The sequence below is a fragment of the Cnephaeus nilssonii genome (assembly GCF_951640355.1).
Source record: "Cnephaeus nilssonii genome assembly, chromosome: 14".
NCBI lineage: Eukaryota > Metazoa > Chordata > Mammalia > Chiroptera > Vespertilionidae > Cnephaeus > Cnephaeus nilssonii.
The window spans coordinates 37,861,223-37,884,840 of record NC_137085.1 but is presented as its reverse complement, the minus strand read 5'-3'; the positions used below and the strand labels follow the sequence as shown (position 1 = coordinate 37,884,840).

At 41.1% G+C, this 23,618-nt stretch overlaps 1 protein-coding gene across 1 annotated transcript in view; it reads right to left on the bottom strand.

The window, feature by feature from the left end:
- Window positions 1-23,618, bottom strand: part of GNA14 (G protein subunit alpha 14) — a 140,913-nt gene that overhangs the window by 52,778 nt on the left and 64,517 nt on the right. Inside the window, exon 2 of the mRNA XM_079790181.1 lies at window positions 8,577-8,761. Within this exon, the coding sequence (XP_079646307.1) occupies window positions 8,577-8,761 (185 nt within the window). The remainder of the gene's footprint in view (window positions 1-8,576; window positions 8,762-23,618) is intronic.

Genomic DNA, 23,618 nt, shown 5'->3' with positions numbered 1-23,618 from the left:
TTTACTGTCTTTATAATCCAACCGTTAAAGGAAGATCTAAGACCTCCCGCTGCACGTGCCTCATCTTCCCCATCGAGAAGCATGAAGCACAGGTGTTAACAGCTGGGCCTGGGAAGTCAGGCAGCTGGGTTCAGTTTCCCAGGTGCCTTAACCCCAATCAGCCTCAGTTTCCACATACTGAGAGTACCCACACTGAAGAACTGCTGAGGATACAACGATCTCTCTTCAGAAAAGCCTGACACTGATTCACACTCACCTTAGTGCCTGCCCTTAGGCATGGGCAGAGATGGCCTGGGATAAGTGCTATGACCCAGGTGACACATAACACTCTCCAAGTGGAGGCATGTCAGCTGAGCAACACTCTGACCTCTGCCCCGCAACCCTGTCTGTGCTATTAGAGCCCTGCCCCTGTGGGTGAGGCCTGGGGTCTTCCTGACCTGATGGTGACTTCATGGGTAAGTCTGTCACATTCTAAGTATTCATTCGAAAGGTCACAGGACTTAGTTATGAGCCACATTCTCCACCCTTAGCTTTAGACAAGCAAACATGATATTTTGGTCACCATGTGCCTTACTTCTTTGACTTATTTCTCAGTTATTTTACCATTAGATTGCTGAGTTGTAACACAATTCATTGAGTCTCTCTTCTAGCTAATAAGCCAGCCATTCTTCCTTACAGCACCATTTTTTTTGCTCCCGTGTGATTCCAAAGCAGCCGCCCGGTGACTCAGCCTAGGCAGAGTCATCACCGCTGACTTAACTTGCACAGGGCATTAGCTGCTCACCAAGCACATCCCAAGAGCTGATCCGGCCAACCCCCTGCTTCCTCCACCGCTTCTGAGCCCCATGACTATGCCAGGCTTCCTGCTTATCTTGCATCTCAGGAGCAGTAGTTCCAATTGCCAAATGTTTCTTTGGAAAAAGAAAAACATGGCCCTGTAGACTCTCTGTTCCTTTTTGCCTGGTGTCACAATCCCAAAGGTAAGAAAACAAGTGAAAGAACAGCTTAGTGATCCTCCAAGATTGTGGCTATCACCCCGGCACAAAGCCCTCGGGCAGCTTTGAATTTAGGATGTTATTTTCACACAAGGTTTGAATGTTACTTCACTAACAATTATGGAGCCCACAAAGGTACAGAGAGGACCAGGGCATGAGTTCCAATCTCAAAGAACTCCTGGTCTGAGGTGGGAGCGATGCATAAAGAATTACAATGTAATATGCTCCATGCGAGGTATTATAGGTACACTGGGAAGAGTGCCTAACCCCACAGAGGTTGGAGGTTGTCACAGAAAGTCTGCTACAGTCCTGGGTGCCTTATTCAAGATAAACAGATGAAGCAGGCTATGTATACGTGCAGAGGGAACGGGTGCCAGGATATTCAAACAGATGAGACATATGAGCAAACAGAGAGGCACGCGCTGTGCCAGAACCACAGTCCAACAGGGAGGGCAGAGGAGGCCGGAGAGTCTGTCAGAGCAGGTTCAGGAAAGGCCACAGGTGGCCCTCAGATCATCTGTTCGGTTCATTTTTTAAAAATCAGATTCTTTTGTCCCAGAAGTTGGCTCTTCAGTAGATAGGCTTTTGGCAAATTACCTGCATCCATGTCAGGCGCTGGAAAAAGTGCATAAAAGCTAGATGTCCTTGGCCTTCACGGACCTTTCAGTCTCTCTCTCTCTCTCTCTCTCTCTCTCTCTCTCTCTCTCTCTCTCTCTCTCTCTCTCTCTCTCTCACCAATAAATAAAAAGAAGGCAGAGAGCCTAGAGGCTAAAATACCAGCAGACTCATTCCTATCACCCCCGACCTTTTTGCAACTATTTCCACCTTAATTATTCAAATTATTAGAAGACTTGAAGTGTCTTTTATTTCTAAAAGAGAATCTAGACAAACTTTCTAGGTATTTCTACCCTTAATAAGTTACACAGTCACACACAAAAGCAAACAATTTCCTAACCAGATCTTGTAAATGGTGAACTCAAAACAAAATTTTACTTCTAATTACAGATAGGAAAGTGCCAAAATATTTTAATTTAGGGGAAATTCAAAGCATAGTACCAATGCGAAAGCTATTTCACATTAATTTAGATAATTCTTAATTAAACATGACAGAGTTTTAAGTGTCATAAATCAAGATGAAGTATATGAGATACAATGTCTCAAAGCTCCATGACAACATTTGAGCTTCCAAAAAGAAGTGTCAATGAAAAGAAAAAAGGAAAGCTTACTTTTCTGGTTTCTAATGAATATGGCTTTTACTCTAAAGGCAGATTTACTAATAAACACACCCATCGTGTGTGCAAAGGCAGACACGCAGACACACACACACATGTTTAACAATTTGTTTCTGTTGGATTAGTTGCTGTATCCCATTTGAGTCCCCAGCTTTTAAAAAAATCTTTAACTACAGAAAGGATGCTTTCTAGAATGTTTTGCCGAGGATACTATTGCAGAGCTAACCAATTAATGAGAAACTCTGCCTTTAAATTCAATAATACCAGATGAATACATGATTCCCTTGGCAGGATTCCAAAACAAATCTGGAGGGTAATTTACCCCTTGGCACAAGTCAGTGAGGTAACTAGGTGTTCAGAGAAGGCAAGGCTAAGGGGGACAGGGCCAAAGGGGGGGGGGGGGACACAGAGCAGGTCTGTCACACCTGTTACCTCTCTACCTTCAGAAAATGAGAGCCCAGCTTTATCAGGAGGAGAAAGCAAACTGTGAAGGACTTCAGATCTCACAAGAACTTTACTAGCATCATTAATTATGATCTAGCTTTTATTAAAGAGCTTTGAATCATGAGGGTCTTTCACATGTTCCCCATTACATTTTAAGATAGCAGCAAAATAGGATGGAATTTAAAAGACTCAAGGCAATAATTTCACATATGTGGAACAGATGGATAGATGTTCACATAGACTGACGGTCACACTAGTTTCTGGACTATCTGTAACTTTGTGAAATTTCCCCCTTTTGCCAGATTTTTAAAAGCATTTCTTTGGATGTGGTAGGATGTGCTAGCCTTGAGGTAGGGGAAGAAATTAATATTTCAATGGTCAAGTAACTTCCTCTCTCTCAAATCAGGCTCAGTGGGAGTGGGTGGTCAGATTGACTTCTGATAATGATTAAGGAGAAAACCGGTTCTTTCTCCTTTACATTGTTTTTGCCATTTTCCAAAACCTTACATCTCAAGCTCTGATTATAGCAACTTTTACACTACCGTGAACACTGATTGATCAGAGAGCAAGTGGAATAAAAACGCTCCAGCCTAGGATGTTGGTGGATAATTTGTGGTTGCTATTGTGACACTAGCTGGTACTCTTAAGTTCTTAGTAAGGAGAAAAATGTACCACACGCCTTCACCATCCAATGGGGCACGGGAAGAAAGAGCCCAAGTTAGCATCTGCCAGAGGACCAGCACCCTGAGCTCCAGCCAACGTCTGAACGTGGGCCTCCCTATTCCCAGGGGCTCTTGCAGAATCTGACTTTTCAAACTGGATGAGGAAGTAGGACTGAAAGATACATTCACACAGATGTTTACAAAATTAGAAAAGAAGAGTGTCTGAAAATACGTGAAGCCCTGAGAAACTCTTCGACAGAAAGTGACATCCATTGACTCCTTTCACTTCACTGGGCCCCAGTTTCCTCACATGAGTGTTTAATAGACCTTCCGGAGCTTCAGCCTTTTGCTTCCCGAGAATGAACAGTTGAGCTGGAAAAGTCATGTATACACAGATGGGACATTATCAGAGCTCTCTTGGGTGTTAAAAAATGTCATCCTCTGTGATCCTGCCCCATAAATACTAGACTTTATTGCTTAATTGTCAAGGTGGATATTTGATGTTTAAGTTTTACACTTGGTAAGCTACCGTCTCAATAGATAAAAATACCTTTGGTGGAAGAAAGGGACATTTGTAATACTTTCAACACTTGTAGAAACATTGAATTCTAAATTAGGTACTTGCAGTGGAATGGTAGGCAAATACTTGTTTAATTATTAGCTTTCCTTTTAACAATGTTTTTGTGAGGAGCCTTTGCAATTAAATTTGTGTAACATATGCAAATATGACGTGACCGCGGTATCATAAAGAGATCCTAAAAGCATCTTTATGGGGGCTGCTGCCCAAGAGCCCATAAACCTAATTCTTTTTTTCTAGGGCCCACTGAATACAGAGGTAGAAGGCTTTTGAGAAGTCGGGTAGGCTGTCCTTTGCCCTTGGGAAATTCTGCATCTAAATCATCCAGGCAGATTCCGCAGAACCTTTAAGGGGATCAGAAAGATATGCTTCTAGGACAGGTCTAGAATGAGAATTTTCCAAGTTGGAGATACTACAAACAGCAAAAATATGAGGCTCTTCGGACTTCAATGAAATCATCACTAGTGAGCATGAGTTATAAGCTAACTCAAATGTAGGAGCCTTGCCACTGAGCACATGCCTTTGTAATATTTATTCAAGAAGTCGTAAGATCTAATGTGCTCATACAGCACTGAGAGACATTCATAAGTAAGGCTTATCAACAAACACATATGAATCATTTCTTTACAAATAAAAGCCGGCAAAACAGAAGAAAATATTCTTCAAGGCTCTACCTTTGTTTTGTTTTGTTTTGTTAATCATTATCCTAGGATATTTTCCCATTAATTTTTAGAGAGAGTGGAAGGGAGGGAGGGGGAGAGAGAGAGAGAGAGAAACATCAATGTGAGAGAGACACATCGATTGGTTGGCTCCCACAAGGAATTAAACCTGCAACCCAGATACACGCCTTTGACTGGGAATCGAACCTGTGAGCCGGCGCTCTACCACTGAGCAACAGTAGCCAGGGCAAGGCTTAATCTTAATTGGAAAAAATATGTTGGTTAAAAAACAAACGCTGAACTAACTTTCTGATAATTTTTCTTTCGTAAGCAGCCTGTCTGTAATAGGCAAAGATTTTCAACAACCTAGCTGAGCAATAATCCTGCAAACATTTAAAATTTTAAAAAATCACTCTTCATTTCCTTACACATACTGTTAAGAAAGTGTTCCCAGCTCAAAAAACAAAAGGATAATCCAATGAAATCTTTAGCAAAGAATTACTGAGGGAAGGAATACACCACTAAAAATGAAAGCTAAGGAAGACTTTGTTCAACCTGTCTTCACTAATCAACTGTTTCAAGTGAACACTAATTTTATCATTTTATGACTTAAATGAGTATGGTACTTAGCTATAGTTCCATGTTTAGTCATCAGTTTTAGCCCACAGAGAAAATTATTCAGAAAATAATAGAGAAGGAATGGATGAAAATGACCTAAACAATGAGTGCATTTTTGGCTTTTGAACTTGCCCCAGTAATAACCTTATGTTTCTTGAGTGCCGTTTAATTTGCAAAGCACTTCCGTTTGCCCATGTTGGCTTATGAAGTAGACAGAGCATGTGTGGGCTGCACTGACCAGGTGGAGAAATGCAAAGACCAGAGATGTTTTATGGCTTCCCCTAGGACCAGGGTGGGCACCTACAGCCCATGGACTGAATCTACTTGTGGCCTGTTTTTGTCTGGACCATGAGTTAAGAGAGGCTTTTACATTTTGCCAATAGAGTTTACAAGCGAGTCCCATTCCTTTGTTTATGCATGGCCAATGGCTGCTTTTGCACTACAATGGCTGAGTCGGACAGTTGCCAGAGAGACTGTATAGCCCTCAAAGCCAAAAATATTTCCTCTCTGGCCTTTTACAGAAAAAAGTTTGCTGACTCCTGCCTGAGGCCCACAGGGGAGCCATGAGGAGAGCCCAGATTTTTAGGAACCCATCCAATGTTCTTTCCACTCAATCTTTTGCTTTTCCTTAGGCCATTTCAGCATGTGGTTCATCCCAGGCATATGTCCGAGGGTTAAGAGCAAGTTTATGAGGCATGAAAGTAGGTACTTGAAGCAGAAAGAAAGGAGGCATTAAACATAGAGCCAGATACGTAAGTGAAGGGGACACAGGACTTGCTCCCTAGTTTCACAGGTCTGTGGAAGGAGAGGAATTCTACTCCAGAATGGACCAAATCCAGAATCCATGTTCCAATATACCATATAACTGACATACACCCATACCTGATTTACATGGTTTAAATGATGAGATTTAGGGCCTTGTGAATTGATATTTACATTAGCTATGAGACAGAGTTGATGCTGGAATGGATTAAGACTTTGAGGATTATTGGAGTAGGGGAAATATATTTTGCTTGTGGGATGGATATGAATGGGGGCAGACTCTGCAGATTTGATTAGCATCCCTCTGAAATTCATGCAAACCTCAACCTCAGAAAGTAATTATCTTTGTAGATGTAATCCAGTTACATCCAATGACTGGCATCCTTATAAGAAGAAAATTTGGACATGGACAGAACACAGACACACACATAGGGAGAATTCTGTGAAGACAGACAGAGACTGGGAAGGACATCAATGTGGCCAGCAAGGACCAGAGGCTAGGAGACAAGCATGGAACAGAGTTTCTCTCACAGTCTCCCGTTGAACCAATCAACCTTAATTTCGGGCTTCTAGCCTTCAGACCTGTTGCCACATAAATTTCTCTTCTAAGCCACCCAGTTTGAGGTCCTTTGTTACAGCAGCGATGGGAAACTAACAGATTACTGGGCAGGTGGACATGGCCTGGTGAAAAAGAATTACGATCAAGAGGAAAGTTCCTTCCTTTCCATTTGCAACAGCATGGATAGACCCAGAGAGTATTATGCTAAGCGAAATAAGGCAGACAGAGAAAGATAAGTATCACATGATCTCACTCATACATGGAATCTAATGAACAAAATAAACTGATGAACAAAATAGATCCAGAGACATAGAAGCATGGGACAGACTGATGAATTTCTGAAGTAAGGTGGGGATGGGTGGGTGGGCAGAGATTAACCAGGAAACTTACATGCATAAGACTACAGACAATAGTGTGATGAAGGGCTGGGAGGGGCGGTGTGGGATGTAGGAGGTCAATGAGAAAAAAATAAAATAAAAACCAAAGGGGACATATGTAATACTTTCAATAAAGATAAATTTTTTTAAAAAGAAGAGAAAAGGAGAAAGTGGTAGAATGTCAAACCCCAAAAACCTTTTTGTTCAAAACATAAACTCAGAGTAGCACCAGAAGACCTTGAGGGAAAACAAAACAAAGCAAAAACCCAGAGACCTTGATTACTAAGTCTGATTGGGTTTTACAAACATGTTGCCAAGGTAAGCAGAACTGATATACACTTAAGCATTTTCTTCCCAATAGGTCTGTTTACCAATCCACCCCTAAATTCCAAGCTTTCCCCAGTCACCCTACTATGACCGAGAAACCAAATACATTTTAGAACAGAAAAAAAAATAGATTAACTAAACCACAAGAACATTCCTGACATACCTCTTCGGACCCTATATTTTCACAGATGGCCTAATTTTTAAAATACCTTGTACAGGGAGATTAAAAAAGAATGGAACAGGTTAAAAATATCTATTGAAAGCGTATACTCAAAACCAATGTGCAAAAGAATCACCAGAGTCACTTCCAGAATCTTCCAATGGCTCGGTATGCACCTCTCACATTACTTGGCACCAGATTTGGTGCATGCTGTGTTTTTCTATGTAATCCAGTCACTGAGAAATAAAAAGTTTAGACTGATTGCTTTGAAAGTATTTGTATATTATATATATAAAGCATAGATGAACACAGGTGCCACCAGTTCATGATAAAGCTGTCCTTGGGATCTATCCACTCAATTCTGGCCTTTTAGCAGCTATATTTCTTTTTAATAGACCCACAAGAGACTCATCTTAGACAGAATTTTTCTTTTTATCATCACGTCATGTAGTAATTTGGTATGATTTTAAATAAACTCTATTTCTAATCCAGATTCCTAATGAACTCAGACATAGTATTATCCAATGAATTTGCATTCCAATATACCATATAAAATTTTATTTGTCTCCTCCTCCCACCTTCCTGCCTCATTATTCCCCATGGTCTTACACAGATTTGTGTTTTAAATGACCAGTGGTGATATGAAAGCCAATGAGAGCTGATACCATTACTTTATCAGAGCCCGCTGCTGGCTAGGATATAAGCATCACTCACATAAGCTATCACTTAACTCCCAAGAAGGGCTAGCTCCCAAAATAAACAAACAAAACCCACTGCTTTCTCTGAGTAGTTTACAGGGCATTAGTGAACATATTTTTTAAGACTGGGAATTCTTTAGAAAGTTGGCCCTTATAAACCCAAGGTCTCCGTTGCTCCACTGAAAAACTAACTGGGTATCTTAGCTGAAGGAGAAAATGCACATGCCTTCCTGCTCTCAGTGCCTGAAATAAGCCAACTAAACAACTGCCCACATTTCTGAATCCCCGCACAGGGGTAGCCCCACACTATTGCCGTGCTAGAACTTCAGCATACATAAGACCACAGGGCCAACCACATCCATCACGCTTCTCTGGAGTTTGAGCTCAAGAGCTTCTTTTGGCCTCTGACCAAAACACCCAGTAAATCCTTTTGTTCAGAAACATCTGCTCACCAGAGAAGGAAAGCACACAATCACAAACAGGGCAACGCCCCGCAAGCGCTGTACCTTATTCTGCTCACACATGTACTGTATCCTCAGGGTGTCCATGGCTTTGATCATGGCTTGCATGGCGGTGAATATGTTTTGGTAAACCAGCTTCGTGAATCCCTTTCTGTCTTCATCGCTGTAACCAGACCCGTGGATAATTCTCATTTGCTTGATAAAGGTGCTTTTGCCACTTTCACCAGTTCCTAATAGACAAAACAAGTGAAAAACCCAGTCAGCAGTCTTCCAAAGGAACACATCGAGAAAGATACGACGTCCTGGCCGTGTTGGTCCATATCATGATTAATGGGCTGACGGGGATGAACTTGGAAAAGGCTTGTTGAATGTTGATGTAGGGTAGTACCATCCTAAATCCTGGGCAGAGCAGTCTTTACCCTGTGCTTTAGAAGGCTTTAAATCAATCGATGAATCAATTCATTCATCAAGTAGTCTCTCTCTCTCTCTCTCTCTCTCTCTCTCTCTCTCTCTCTCCACACACACACACACACGCACACGCACACGCACGCACACGTGCACACACAAATTTATTAAGAACACATAAGTATCTGTGTCACTTGGAATAATCCTAAACATCAGCTCTCATGATTAACACTGTTTAGGCCCCAGGGAATTGCTCCCCTATATCCCTTCCCCTAAGTCCTCAGAGCTGTTCTAAATGAGATGGTTCCAGCAGCAGGTGGGGCATGAAGGGAGAGGGGCGGAGACCAGGGTCTCTCTGCAATGACAGCTGTGACCTGGACCATGGGGACCAATAAAGTCAAGCTGAGGATCTGAGTGGAGTTTCCTCACTGGTTCTAAACAGAAACTCAACACCTGGACCTTGAGTATAATCATTTATTCTGTTACAAGTGAAAGAAAAAGGACAGGATATGACTTTTAGAATGAAAAGTATTGGTGGCTGGAGGACTGGGTGACTTAGCTTTTACATCCCACCTAACGATGCATTAGAATGTATGGTTTGGGTGGGTAGCACGGGTCCGCTCTACTCTGTTTCTTGTCTTTTTATGAGGACTTTCTCCTCCACTCCCCCACAAACCACCATGCTGGTGAGGGCTCCTCCAGAGAGGCAGGCTATGTGAGCCCGCAACCTGGGAGCAGCTTTTGATTGGTGACCCCTGCTGTCAGCTTACTAAGGGGCCTCATTAAGAGGCCACAAAGAGAATGGGGGAGGGGAGGGTGGGGGTAGAGAGGACCACAGCCCAGAAGGACTTTTGCTGTTAAACACAGATGAGGAAAAGAATATAATTACAATTTTGTTTCTAGATTCTGTTCCAAATATAAATAAGGCTAATGGCTCTTCTCCATTTACTTTTTGCTTCATGGTTTTTGTATTTGCAGCGGAAAAGAACAACAATGGTTGTAAGTACTTGTAAGCTTTCATGAAAAGCCTGCTCCATTTGACATTCTTGCTTAGCCTCATCCTACCGCACTGTCCTCTTTAACAAAATCAGCAAGTCAGTCCTGGCTGGTCCAATGTGCTTCTCAAGTAAGACTGAGGTACTCTCCTGAGTCTCTCCCTGTAACGCTCTGCCAGGATCCTCTGGACCCCCAGCCCCTTAAACTGATTTCCTATCCCAGAGTAGAGGCTCAATAAGCGATTAAGCTGCACACACAGCTTGCTACTCTGTGTGGTTGGCATATACCCATAGAGTGTGACTATTTTAGGTAAAGCTCGCCTCCACCAGCTTCCTGCTCTCCGTGGGTGGCGGGTGTGCACCTTTGGCCTGGCAGGTCTGGGGTGGCCTAGAAGACACTTGGCTCTTGGCATCAGTGTTTCCCCAAACTCTGTCATCTGTGTACCTACCTTGTGCTGTTTACCATATTCATATACCACCTGTGTGGTAATTCAATATTTTTGGATTTTTTATTTAAATAAGCTTGTTATGAAAGGAAACATGTATGTCACAAATGAAAAACCAGTTATCATCTGCCATGATTAATCAAATTAAATATATTATCAGTAGGTAAATAAGACTTCAGGGAAATTCCAACTAAAAACATCTTGTCTAGCACCAGTGATCTAGATATCATAGTTTGGAAAACAGTACACACGAATTAGTGTCCTCTTTACATGGAATTTACCCTTCTACATCCCATCCTTAAAGGAACTTCCCCCGGAGGCTACTTGAATCTACCTACGACCTCACCCAGAAAAAACTGAGGGTTGGAACTCATGTCATTGTAAAAGGGCCAACAAAATGGCTTCACACTACAATTCTAAACTCGCTCTGAGATTTGAGAAAGCAATATGACAGCTTAATTTTAAATACACAGAAAGGCTCATGAAGGAAGAAAAAAAAAAGCTGCTTTTTTTTTTTTTTTTTTTTAGGAGCCAGGAGGGAACAGAGGCCAAAGCAAAATAAATCCCTTCCAAGTGATAGCCCAGGGACATCTACACAGAACGCCAATTGTTCTCAAGTTTACCTATAATCCTCAGTAAAGCCCTCCTCGCTGAGGGCCAAGGCCAACAGCTGAGAAAGCTTGAGATGGGCAGAGCCATCTTCAGTGGCGGGGGATGTGTTCTAAACCATCTGCGAGACGTCATTGTTTTCTAGCTCAGTGTTAGAACACTGAGCAGAACAAAATGTAAATCAGAATAAAAATAAGAACACAATTCTGCATATTGGTCACGTGGCCTAAATGATCTGTGAGACCAGTGGGCTTAGAAGAGATCTGGATACACTGAGGTGGCCCACAAGCCAGGATCCTATTTCTCTTGTTCCCTGGAATCATTGGAGCCTGAAACAGCACATAGTAGAAACCTAATACATATTCGTGAATGGATATTTGTTGACTAAGAGGACCAGGATGATTACTGCTGTGGAAAGCAATAGGATGAGTGGGCCTTCCTGGCTCAGGGGAGGCCCAGCATTGATTGGATAAATCTGAGTATGCAAAGCTACCTCACCCAGAAGCAGGCACCCTGCCACCTGCCCTTTCTGATGACACTTAGGACCCAGTGCCAGCCACCTGGGGAGGCAGGCTCTGGTTCCATACCAGGGTTTCCTGGTAGTGGAGATAGATGAGTTAATTCCTTTTGAAATCTTTAAGCTGGAGGGCTGAGAGGGATTTTGCTCAGCTCCCTCTAACTTCTAGCTGATGCTGGGCAGCAGCCACCCCACACAGTGAGAGCTTCTGCACTGTGAGTGCTGTAGTCTCGGAACTTGTTATTCTAAAGATACTGATTTACAAGAGAATCTGGCCAACGTTGGAGAAAATTCCAAGTGATTCACTGCTGCTATGGTCAGAATGTTTGTGTTCCCCGCACCCCCAAATTCAACCTAATGAATTGAAAACCTAATACCCAAAGTGATGGTACTAAGGGCCTCTGGGTGGTGATTAGGTCATAAGGGTGGAACCCTCACGAATGGGATTAGTGCCCTTATAGAAGGGAACCCAGAGTGCTCCCTTGCCCCTTCTATCGTGTGACGATACAAGGAAAAGTCTGCAATGTGGAAGGGAGTGCTTATCACAACCCAACCTTGATGGCACCTGACCTCCAACTTCCAGCTTCCAGAATGTGAGAAACAATTTTCTGCTGTTTATTTCTCGCGGTCTGGAGGTTGGAAGTTGGAAGTCAGGTGCCATCAAGGTTGGGTTCTGATGAATAACCAGTCTGTGGTGTTTTGTTATTCCAGCTGGATGGGTAAGATACCTACATAAGTGCAATCCAATGGAGGGAGGGATACTCAATAAAAATGCAGATTCTAGGCTCCTCCTCAGTTCAAGCCTGACTGGCCCTTGCAGGAGCCGGGGAATATATAATTGTAACCAGCACTCCAGAGTTTGTTTGTTTGTTTGTTGATTTTCAATTTTTTTTTATTTTTTTTAGAGAGAGAGGAAGGGACAGGGAGGGAGGGAGGAATATCGATGAGAGAAACATCAATCAACTGCCTCCTGCATGCCTCCTACTGGGAATTGAGCCTGTAACTCGGGCATGTGCCCTGACTGGGAATTGAACTGGCAACCTCTTGGTGTATGGGACTCTGCTCACCCAACTGAGCCACACCAGCCAGGGCACTCTAGGGGTTTTGATGCACCCAGTTCACGGACTGGTTAGGAAGCACTTCTCCAGGGCTCTTGTGAGGGGCACCTCTGCTAATATAATTTACCTGGGACTGGAATGCTCAAGGTTTTACATTACGTTCAGTTTAGCTGATGGATTTTTATACCAAGTTGCAATTTCATTTCTGCATGAATAAACATCCCTATGTGAGCTCTGTTTTTCAATTTCCAGAGGAAAAACATTTCTAAATCTCCACAGTGATTTACTTATTCCAGCCAGCCCTGCTTCTGCCCAGCCCCTGTGTCACATCACAACCATATCACCTTCCCCAGCTTCTGTGCTTGCAAACAGAGGAGGTGCTATTTTTCACCATAAAAGAAGTAGCAATGTTCTAGGCCAGTCGTTGGCAAACTCATTAGTCAACAGAGCCAAACATCAACAGTACAATGATTGACATTTCTTTGGAGAGCCAATTTTTTTGAACTTAAACTTCTTCTAACGCCACTTCTTCAAAATAGACTCGCCCAGGCCGTGGTATTTTGTGGAAGAGCCACACTCAATGGGCCAAAGAGCCGCATGTGGCTCTCGAGCCGCAGTTTGCCGACCACGGTCCTAGGCAACTCAGAACTGTAAACAACTGAAGACAGGATTGACGGCTGCTCTCTCAACAAAAGCAGTGACTACAAAGCTTTTGAAACGAGAGAAAACTGAAAAATTAAGTGATAAGGCTCAACAGACAGTATGAGATTTTTTTTAAAAAGTAGCCATAAAATAATGGAGCAAAATTCAAAAGATGCTGTCTTATATTTGACAATCTATTTGTTTCATTGATCTGCACAATCATCTTAATTGACTAACCAACAATAGCAGCAATTCCAAGTATTTCCCTCCACTTTCTGTCATCTTTGGACCTTATGCTGATCAAGAAATTATTTTCAAATCCAAAGTTAATTTCTGATATCAGGCAAAGCCCAAAGGTCATGTTAATTTTTTCTCACAAAGAATTTTTTAAATATCTATTTTTTATTTATTTCAGAGAGGAAGGGAGAGAAACATTAATAATGGGAGAGAATCATTGATTAGCTGCCTTCTGCCAGTCCCCTACTGGGTATTGAATCCACGGCCCAACCTGGGTATGTGCCCTGACCAGGAATTGAACCGTGACCTTCTGGTTCATAGGTCAACACTCAACCATTGAGCAACATTGGCCGGCACAAAGAATTTTTGAATAACTGTTTTTCCATTTGGAAGTACACAAAATAATGTACTTCTCATATTTGCCATAAGTGTATTTAAAAGTTCAAATGCAAGACAAGGCTAATTTTTACTCTAAATTAATTTGAGCTATTACCTATACAATCAAATATTCTGTAACTTGCTATAAATGTGATACTCTTTAAAAACCCAATACAAATATTTAGCTGAGTACTAACTGGTTTATATCAGGAAGCAGTTGTCATTGACTGATATGCAACTCTTCTATATACTCACATCATCCAGAGATCTTTGTTATTTGCCAAACATTACAACTGAGTCTTCTATAAAGAATTATACAAGTTTGCTCATTCTACGTCAATAGCTCATCTGTATAAGAGTCTAGAAAAGTAGTAAAATATACAGAATCTTAAGACTCAAGTATTTGTTAGTGACAAAACTTTATTTTGGAAAAAGCTTTGAACATCAATTACTTTTCCTTTAAAATGAATAAGCCGCACAAAGGATAGGAGGAAACTATTTCAATAAGCTCTATGGCTTATGGCTAAAACATTAGTGATTCCTTCAGAAGTACAACTCATTTGTACAACTCATCTTACATGTAAGGAAGGTCATGAGATCACTTTCTGCTCTCTGACTCTGACTTATACTTGTTTTACTTTCCGAAAAGACAAATAGTAAGCATTTTCATAAATGGTTTCAGAATCTTCCACAGTTTACTACTCCTAAAAATGAGTATTTCGCCCATTCTTACAGAGGTGTGCACCAGGAAGTCAAAACACCAGGGCACTACTAGTAAGACTTTGGCCTCTCAAACTTTAAAAGAATATGAGGAGTAATATAGCCTAGAATGGTTAACACAAGAATGAGTCTACAGTCAGAACTTTTTCTTATTCTAGTTATGATTGTCCAACAGTTTGATTTTGTTCATGTTGAAAAAGAAAGAGGATAAAGACTAGTAAACAAACAAAAATGTCTTAAGGGAAAAGAAAGAAGCTCTAAAAAGAGGTAATGGACTTAAAATCCTTAAGCCTCCGTAAGTGCAGGCAAGGAGAAGAGGTACCATTTGACACACTGAAGCATTTTGCAGAAACACCAGCAAGTACCGGCCCACTCTTCTCTCCATCCTCCCCTTTCCCCAAAGATAAATCGAAAGGAAAATAGATGTTAAACAAAAGTACCGTACTTTCCGGCGTATAAGACAACTGGGTGTATAAGATTTTCCTGGGTTAAAAAGTCGTTTTATACGCCGGAAAATATGGTATATTGGACTATATTGATGGGATTAGATATAATGGATTAGATATATTGGACTACTGTATTTTCCGGCGTATAAAACGACTTTTTAACCCAGGAAAATCTTATACGCCCTGTCGTCTTATACGCCGGAAAATACGGTAGCTACTAGTGCAATTAAATGTAGGCTCAGGTTAAGAATGAAAGCATGGGGATTCCAAACTATAGGGTTTTAAAAATACAATGCACTGTCATCCACCCACTCTGGATAGTTAAAAAATTATTCTCCTGAAGTCCTTCTCATGATTCTAACAGAATACAAAGTGAGTTTTACTTATATGTAAGTAGACATACAAAGAGGTATATGTTGTTTTTCAGTCCACCATTGTAACCAAAATATGTGACTTTACCCTTGAAAAGTCCAGTTTAAGTAACAGCAAGATATTGGCAAGGTTACATCAACCACTTAACATTCAAGCCATGTGATCTTTGCTTTCCTTCCTCTACCTCAGTAGGCCTGCTGGTCAACTCATCACACAGCTCCATCATTGCTTTTTTCACAAATCCTCCTGAATTCCCAGGTAGAAGACTCATTCTCTTCTCCCTGTTACTACTAGATTTTTACATACCATTATTATTACACTAGAGGCCCGATTCATGAAATCAGTGCAAGAGTAGGCCTTCGCAGCCACGTCTGCCTCGATCCCTCCCTCGCAGCCACGGCAACTGTCTGGATCTCAGGGCTGCAGCCTCAGCTTCGTCCTGGAAGGACGTCCAGAGGGACATCCAGTCTAATTAGCATAGTAAGCTTTTATTATTATAGATTTTGTCATGATGTCTATATGTCTTCTCACTAGTCTGTGATTTCCCTTAGATCAGGAACTCTCTTCTCTACCTTGAACCCCAGCACCTTGGGCAACACCTGTCACAGAGCAGGTGCTCAATAAATGTCTGAATATTGGAAGAATTTCCTGATACTACTTTTCTTAGCACTCCCCATCTAATCACCACCATATCAACTGGAATCTTTCCTACCATATCAATTCAGGGGGAGCCTGTTCCAAAGTAAATGAATTATATTCTCCTCTCAACCCCAAAACCAACAAACAAGTTTGTGCCTACTCAACCCTTGAGTTTTCATCAAATGGTCTTCATTATGGCTTCATCCACTGAAAGAAATCTCTTTTCTGTTGTACAACTGTGAATCACTGAGTTCACAATCCAATGCAGGATGTGCTTGGTCATTCCTATCATTATTTACTGAGCATATAGCGAGTGCCTAGGTTGGGCACTGGTTCTGGGGCACACATCTTCACCCATGTGGGGAAGCACAACTCCCTGGTTTCCTTTCCTCCAGGCCAAGATCCCTTTGAACGTCAGTCTCCCCAGAACCATGAACTCCAGAATGATTAAGACCCAAGGCTTTGGGTAAGAATTTTTCAATGTGTCTCTTACAGATATTGAAAAGAGTTCTTTAAATATATACTATATTTAATTTCCAAGAAACGATCTAGTGATTGATGACTAATAATAATGTCCAGCCCTATTCAAGTTCTCTCTTCCCTCTTCTCTCTTCTCTTCTCTTCTCTTCTCTTCTCTTCTCTTCTCTTCTCTTCTCTTCTCTTCTCTTCTCTCTTCTCTTCTCTTCTCTTCTCTTCTCTTCTCTTCTCTTCTCTTCTCTTCTCTTCTCTTCTCTTCTCTTCTCTTCTCTTCTCTTCTCTCTCTCTCTCTCTCTCTCTCTCTCTCTCTCTCTCTCTGTTTGTGGCTGGACTCCTCTCTGCAGGGTGGATTAAATGACTAGTCTGACCATATCCTCCAGTTGCCAAGGACCAGCCCCTACTTTATACCTGTTGTCTTCAGATAACTAATAGTATCTTTATTTTTTTTATTCTCAAAAGTGTTCTGCTTTGGCTGATAAAGTATATTGTCACCCTCAGTATAACAGCCTAATTGGGGTTGGTAGAGACTTTACAGCCTCCTCTGGCCTTACAACTCTAATTTACCGCTTAAACATACAGCCCAAGATAAGAAAACCCATAACCTCAAACTTAACAAGAAACCCAGCTTTTCAGTAAGACAATTATGGGAGTTGCTAACATGTTTCTTATATTTGGAGGATGTACTTTTGACCTCACTATAAAACCATCTGAAAACAGAAACTAACTAACTGCTTTGTTGCTGGCAGTGGGAAAATGCATTCAAAAGAGGTCATTCAACTAAAAGAAATCTGTGTATGAGATAGCTATTATCGCTATTAATTATATCTCCAGTGACCTACTTATAGGGGGGAAAAACTTTCACCAAAGCCAATTTGATGTCTCTTCTAAGGCTGTAATTAAACATATATAAGAAATTCTGTTGTTTTAAGAAAAAGAGATACAAATAAGCTCTCTCTTTTGATGTAATAAGGCACGTCGACTGTAACTGAAAAACAAAAAGGTTTGTCCTAGCCGGTTTGGCTCTGTGGACAGAGCATCAGCTTGCGGACTGAAGGATTCCAGGTTCGATTCTGGTCAAGGACACAAGGGTTGAGGGCTGGATCCTCGGTAGGGGGCATGCAGGAGGCAGCTGATCAATGATTCTTTCTTGTCATTGATGTTTCTCTCTCTCTCTCTCCCCCTCTCCCTTCCTCTACAAAATCAATAAAAGTATATTATTTTTTTACAAAATATTTTTATTTTTTAAGTGACTTTTTTAGGAGGGAATGTGGGTGAGCAATTAAGTTTCTGCATCAGCATGGCCACAGCAGTTTAATTTAATCAGCAACAGCCCCAGAAAGTTGGGTTCAGGGACCCCATTCCCATTTTATTTGGCCAGTATATTGTTCGGCATTTTTATTTTTAATTGGAATTTGCCACTTTGCTGATTCCACACAAATCCTCCCAATTCTCCCCCTAGTCCCCATTGTCTTATACCAGGTCCGGTCACACACTTGTGGTACCTGCTGGCAACATGGCTTTGCCAGCCCTGAACTCCATGATTTTTAGAACCCCAGGGCCCTGAAACGGGCCCTCCCCCACCATCTAGGACCATCACTTCACTCCTTTTCACCCCAAATACCCTTACCTGACAATTCTGAGCCAACCATTTCCCCTTATTAATCAGTTATCTTGTAATTATCCTCAGTTCAGCTTTTGTCTCCCCCACGACTACATTAAAAATAGCCTTGAAAAAAAAAAAAAAGCTTTGTATTTTCCATCCTCCCACAGCACCCAGTCTAACAATCTGCACAGAACAAACATTCAAATGTGTGCGGGCTAACAACAAAAGGGCCAGTGAGACAACATCCTGTGATTATTGCCATTTTCCAGGGCTGGACACAGTGCCACCCCATTCTGGCTTGCTCATCTTTTCCCACTCCAATGGGCAGTGATGCCACAGGGCCACGGGAGTGTGACCACGTGCAGTGCTTGTCCTCTCCAAGCTTTAAGACCATGCTGCAGGGACCTGAGACCCTCGAATTTCACTGCCCAATGGCCCCACGCTGGGCCCCTCCCCAATCCATGCTCTTGAGGGCGAACATCCCATCGGTGTGCACATCCCGAGGCCCGAAGGGCACCCAAGACACAGATGTTAGCGAGGGGTGTGGACAGAGCATGGATGTGTTGGCCTGAGTGCATGTAAAGCCCTTTGCATTGTGGGTGGGAGGTGGTGGTGACAAGGGGACACCAGCCAGGGGCTTCTGTCCGTATTCCTGCCAGTGCCCTGGCTTTGTTAAGTGCCTCTCTGGCTCAATATGCACTCAGAATTAAAGAGATCAATCGCAGTAACAAAATGTTCTTATTTCTCACTTTGACCCAAGACATGTCTTCCTAGCTTTGGTATATTTTGGTATAGATCTACCCAGTAGAGAAACATCTGACTTTTAGTTATTTGCTGAAAGGATGACAGACTAAAACAGAGAGGACCTGTTTTCACCCATGGTTTTTAAGAACTGGAGAAAACTTCAAAAGCACAGAAGAATGTACACGTTATTGGCCACATATGCAAAGATCCTTCTGAGATAGCCAGTGTTTCTGGACCTAGGACAATTGGGAGTGATGTCATGTGATCACATTCAATCCATATCCACCCTGAAGTACCATCATCACAGTGCACATCTAGGTTCCAAACACATGCGTTATCATAAAATGCATTTACTGGTAAGTTAGGCACTACAGTGTGGAATCAATTTGACACTACTATTTAAAATGCATTTAAAATATTTTCAAAGTAGCCATTAAATCACACTTTGTATATTCTCTTATAATCCAACTATTTTCTACACTTGGAAAGCCAAACAAACGCTAATGGGAGATGGGAACGAGATGGCCTTGGCAGGGTTTTGCCGAAGTCTGACAGTCCACAGGAGAAACGAGACTGGTTATGGTCTCCAGTGTGCTGATATAATGGTCACTTCCATATTCACTCTCATACACTGGAAATTTAGTTACATTAGGTCTCAGGATCAGATTTGATATTTTCGCTTTCTGATTATGATAGTGTGGGTCTAATTCCTGCTTTATATCCCGCAGGAAGTGAAAACTCAGTTCTGATTTTCCTGATGAAGGCAGTAAATCTTTCCATGCAGTCTGCTTAGTCCTCTCCTGCCCACCCCAACACATGTGGATGAATTTTATTCCATTATAGACTTGGGGGAGAAAGTCAACCTCTTTGGCAGATGAGCTAAGAATTTTAATTATACTTTATGCAGAACTTAATGTGCCTGCAAATCAACCAGAACCCAAATCAGGAATCCTTGGCTAATGCTCTTTGACACAGTTTGATGTACCTTCTCTAGCTGTTCTTTCCCTCCTCATTCTATTTCACATTCTGAATCTCCTCGAATTCCTGAAGGATTCAATTTCCACCCGTCTACTGATATATTTACAATCAAAACTCTGTCCTGCAGATAAGCAGGGTCTTTAACTTTCCTCATGTGGACTGCGATATCTGGCCCTCTGTCCACCCAGCCTGGCCCCTTCCTCAATGCAGTACATGTGTAGACAGAAGACTAGTCAGGAGACTAGAACAACTGGGAATCTCATCATAGACACATACACACACACACACACACACACACACACATACACACACACACTCACACTCACACTTTCAAGTGGCCCTAAATCACCAGGCCATCAGATACTGAAGCTCCTTCCAGACTGAAGCTGAAGCCCTCTTTCATGGACACTCCCCTGCTCCTAAAATCTGGTTTATTCCAGCCCCATGGGAGAGATTACAGTGAAAGTGGAGGGAAAGGACTAGTCTCCTGGATCTGAACAGCATCTTTGCGAAAACAAGAAACAATAAGGAAATGGGGTTATGGTGTGTGCTCTTTGTTTTTCTTAAAACAACAATCCTTTTCGTTGTCTTGGCTTATCTGGTAGAAAATAGCTGCAGCAATTTGGGAGTGACAGTCTTTGCAATACAGCCTTAATGTAAACAATGCCACACAAGCAGTCAGTTATTTCCAAAACATTCTAAAATAAAATAGAAAGAACCTATAATATCCAGATTCTGGGAGATTATTTCTTTACATGTTTGTTTTGGGGGACTTATTCTGGTGGGGAATTAGTAGTGAAAAATGAAGGCCATGTGTCAGCTTTGAGAGATTGAGAGATGAGCAAATCTCCCATTTCCCTAGTGATGATGTGGCCTGCAGGAAAAGCAGGTCCCAAGAAAAGAGGCCTAGCAAAATCCCAAACTAGCTTTATGAAAGCTAACAATTCTCATTCATCATTCATAGGAGCCGCATAAATATTTATCATTAATGAAATGGTGCAATCTCAATTATTAGTCCTGCTCTTTGTTTCTCTTCCTCCAAACCAATTTTGGATACAGCAAGATCATTTAACTTTGTGCTTCTAAGACAATGCAAGAGACAGAGACAGGCAGAGAGTAAGGCAAGAATTATTTACTGAGAAACTGTGTGCCAGCGACCACACCTTCCACTTTCATCAATGGCATCTCAATAAATAGTGTTGGGACTAGATTTTTAACTGTATAGAAGGAAAAAAAACAAACCTGTATGGCAGATCAAAATTAATCCTAGATGAGGTAATGATTTACATGCAAAAAAAATTGAAATGATCAATATACTTCAAGAAAGTAAAAGTGAACATTTGTCTAATATTGCATTGGGAAAATTAAGATTATTTTACTATAACAAGATGTAAACTACACCATTAAAAACATGAAAAAACAAAGATCTAGCTTGGTTAAAAAAAACCATTGTAACAAAAAATTTATATTTTTCATTTAGAGAGCTATTGCAAATAGATTTTTAAAAGATCAATAGAAGAGAAAACTCATAAAGTACAAAAAGCCATTTCACACAAAAAAAATACAAGTTGGCATAGGGAAAATATTTGGCCTCACTATAATGAAAAATTACAAATTAAAATGATGAGATATTGTATTTTTTTCCATGAGAGGAGCAAAACTGACAAATTCCAGGTTAGAAAACAGAGAACCATTCCAATTTATTCCTGCCGTACCTGTGCACAGCAGTAGGAAGGATAATATGACAGTTTGTATCAACATCATTCAAAATGTGATTATGTCATCCAGAAATTCCAATTCTAGGATATGTAACCTAAAGAAATGGTTGGATTTCAGGTGGCTGAAGATGTATGTAATGGGATAGTGATCACAGTATTACACACAAGAGCAAAAAAATAAGTAATATTAAATGCGCCATAAAATCAATTACTTATGTTGACTTTATACATAAAAATATTATATGGCCAAGGAAATTGATGCAGATGAGTACTAACTGACATGGGATGATGTTTCTAGTACAGTACATGAGAAAGTCATGCATATAACCCAGCTTGCCAGGAGGGAGTATATTAAATATTAAGAAGACTCCCTGTGCTCAAATTCTAGGTCTACCACTCATTTGATGTCTACCCTTGAACCTCAATGGCCTCCTCTGGAAAACAGGAATGATTATAGTATAAGCACTTAGGCCAGTGCTTAGCCCATAGTAAACACGCAATAAGTGTTAGTGTTACTTTTATGTGAAAGTGATCTGGATTGTTTTTATGCCTGCATACGCATACACATAGGCGCGCGCGCGCGCGTGCACACACACACACACACACACACACACACACACCCATACACACACTTTTCAGTTATAGTCACAAATGTTAATAATAGTAATCACTGGGTAGTAGGGATAGAGTGTTTACTTTTATTAATTATACATAAATAAGTAAACCAAATTTTATGCCCTTTTGGTTATGAGCATATCATGTCTATTAGTTGTCACAGTTTAAAACTAAGAGTTTTTGCTAAAATGTTTTAAAGCTTTAGTATGAGTTTTACTGTCACAAAAAGCAGAGATACAGTCTGTCCTACTTCCTCCCGGTTCTCAGTGTCAGGGCTTTATATCCTGTGGGCTATTCTAATACTAAAGCTATCCATTTCATGTGAATTCTAAAATGACATTAACTATTAATACTCTACTGACAAAAATTCAGGTCCCCAAGATAATTGTGTCAAAACGTTCTCCAACGAGACTTTTGGCTGCAAGGTCTACATTTATAAAATGAAGAACTGAGCTGCGTTATTTTCCCTTCTAAATCTTCAGAAAACTATAAGCATCCTGCTCTAAATTCTCACAGACATGGAGCTTTTTACCCTGTGCTGGAAGCCACACTGGGATCTCATTTACACGTTGGCAATTAAAGATACAATCTTATGCTTGAATTACATGTTTTTTGTGGCTGACTTTTTAAAAAAATGGAAATGTGAAAGTGATACTTTTTATCCATCTGACTAGCAAAAATTAAAGTCAGATAATAATGAAATGTTGGTGAATGTGTGGAGAAGTTGAAATGTTTATACATTGCTGTTGGGAACAATAAATTAGTACAGATGCTTTGGCGAGACTTTAGCATTAGTTTTTAGAATAAAAATATGCATATTCAGCTGAAACCGGTTTGGCTCAGTGGATAGTGCGTCGGCCTGCAGACTGAAGGGTCCCAGGTTCGATTCTGGTCGGGGGCATGTGCCTTGGTTGCGGGCGCATCCCCAGTGGGGGGTGTTCAGGAGGCAGCTGATCAATGTTTCTCTCTCGTCGATGTTTCTAACTCTCTGTCCCTCTCCCTTCCTCTCTGTAAAAAATCAATAAGATATAAAAAAATATGCATATTCTAGGTTAGTATTATGTGACACTATGGGATCACTATTTAATTTTCTTAGGCGTGATCATTGCACTGTGGTTATATAACAGAATTACTTTATTATTAGGAGATCAATGATGGAATATTTAAGACCAAGGTCTAAAACTTTAAAAGATTTAGTTTAAAAAAAACTAAATGCACATATACATATGTAGGTGTGTGTATATATATACATATGTGTGTGTGTGTGTGTGTGTCTGTCTGTCTGTCTGTCTATCTTCCTATCTATCTATAGAGGGCGAGAATGCTATAGATTGAATATTTGTGCACGCCCCTCCCCAATTCATATATTGAAACCTAATCTCCAAGGTAATTAGTATTAGGAGGTGGAGCCTTTGGAAGGTGCTTAGGTCATGAGGGCAAAATGTAGGTTATGAGTAGTGGCCTCATAGAGACCCCAGGGAGCTTGAT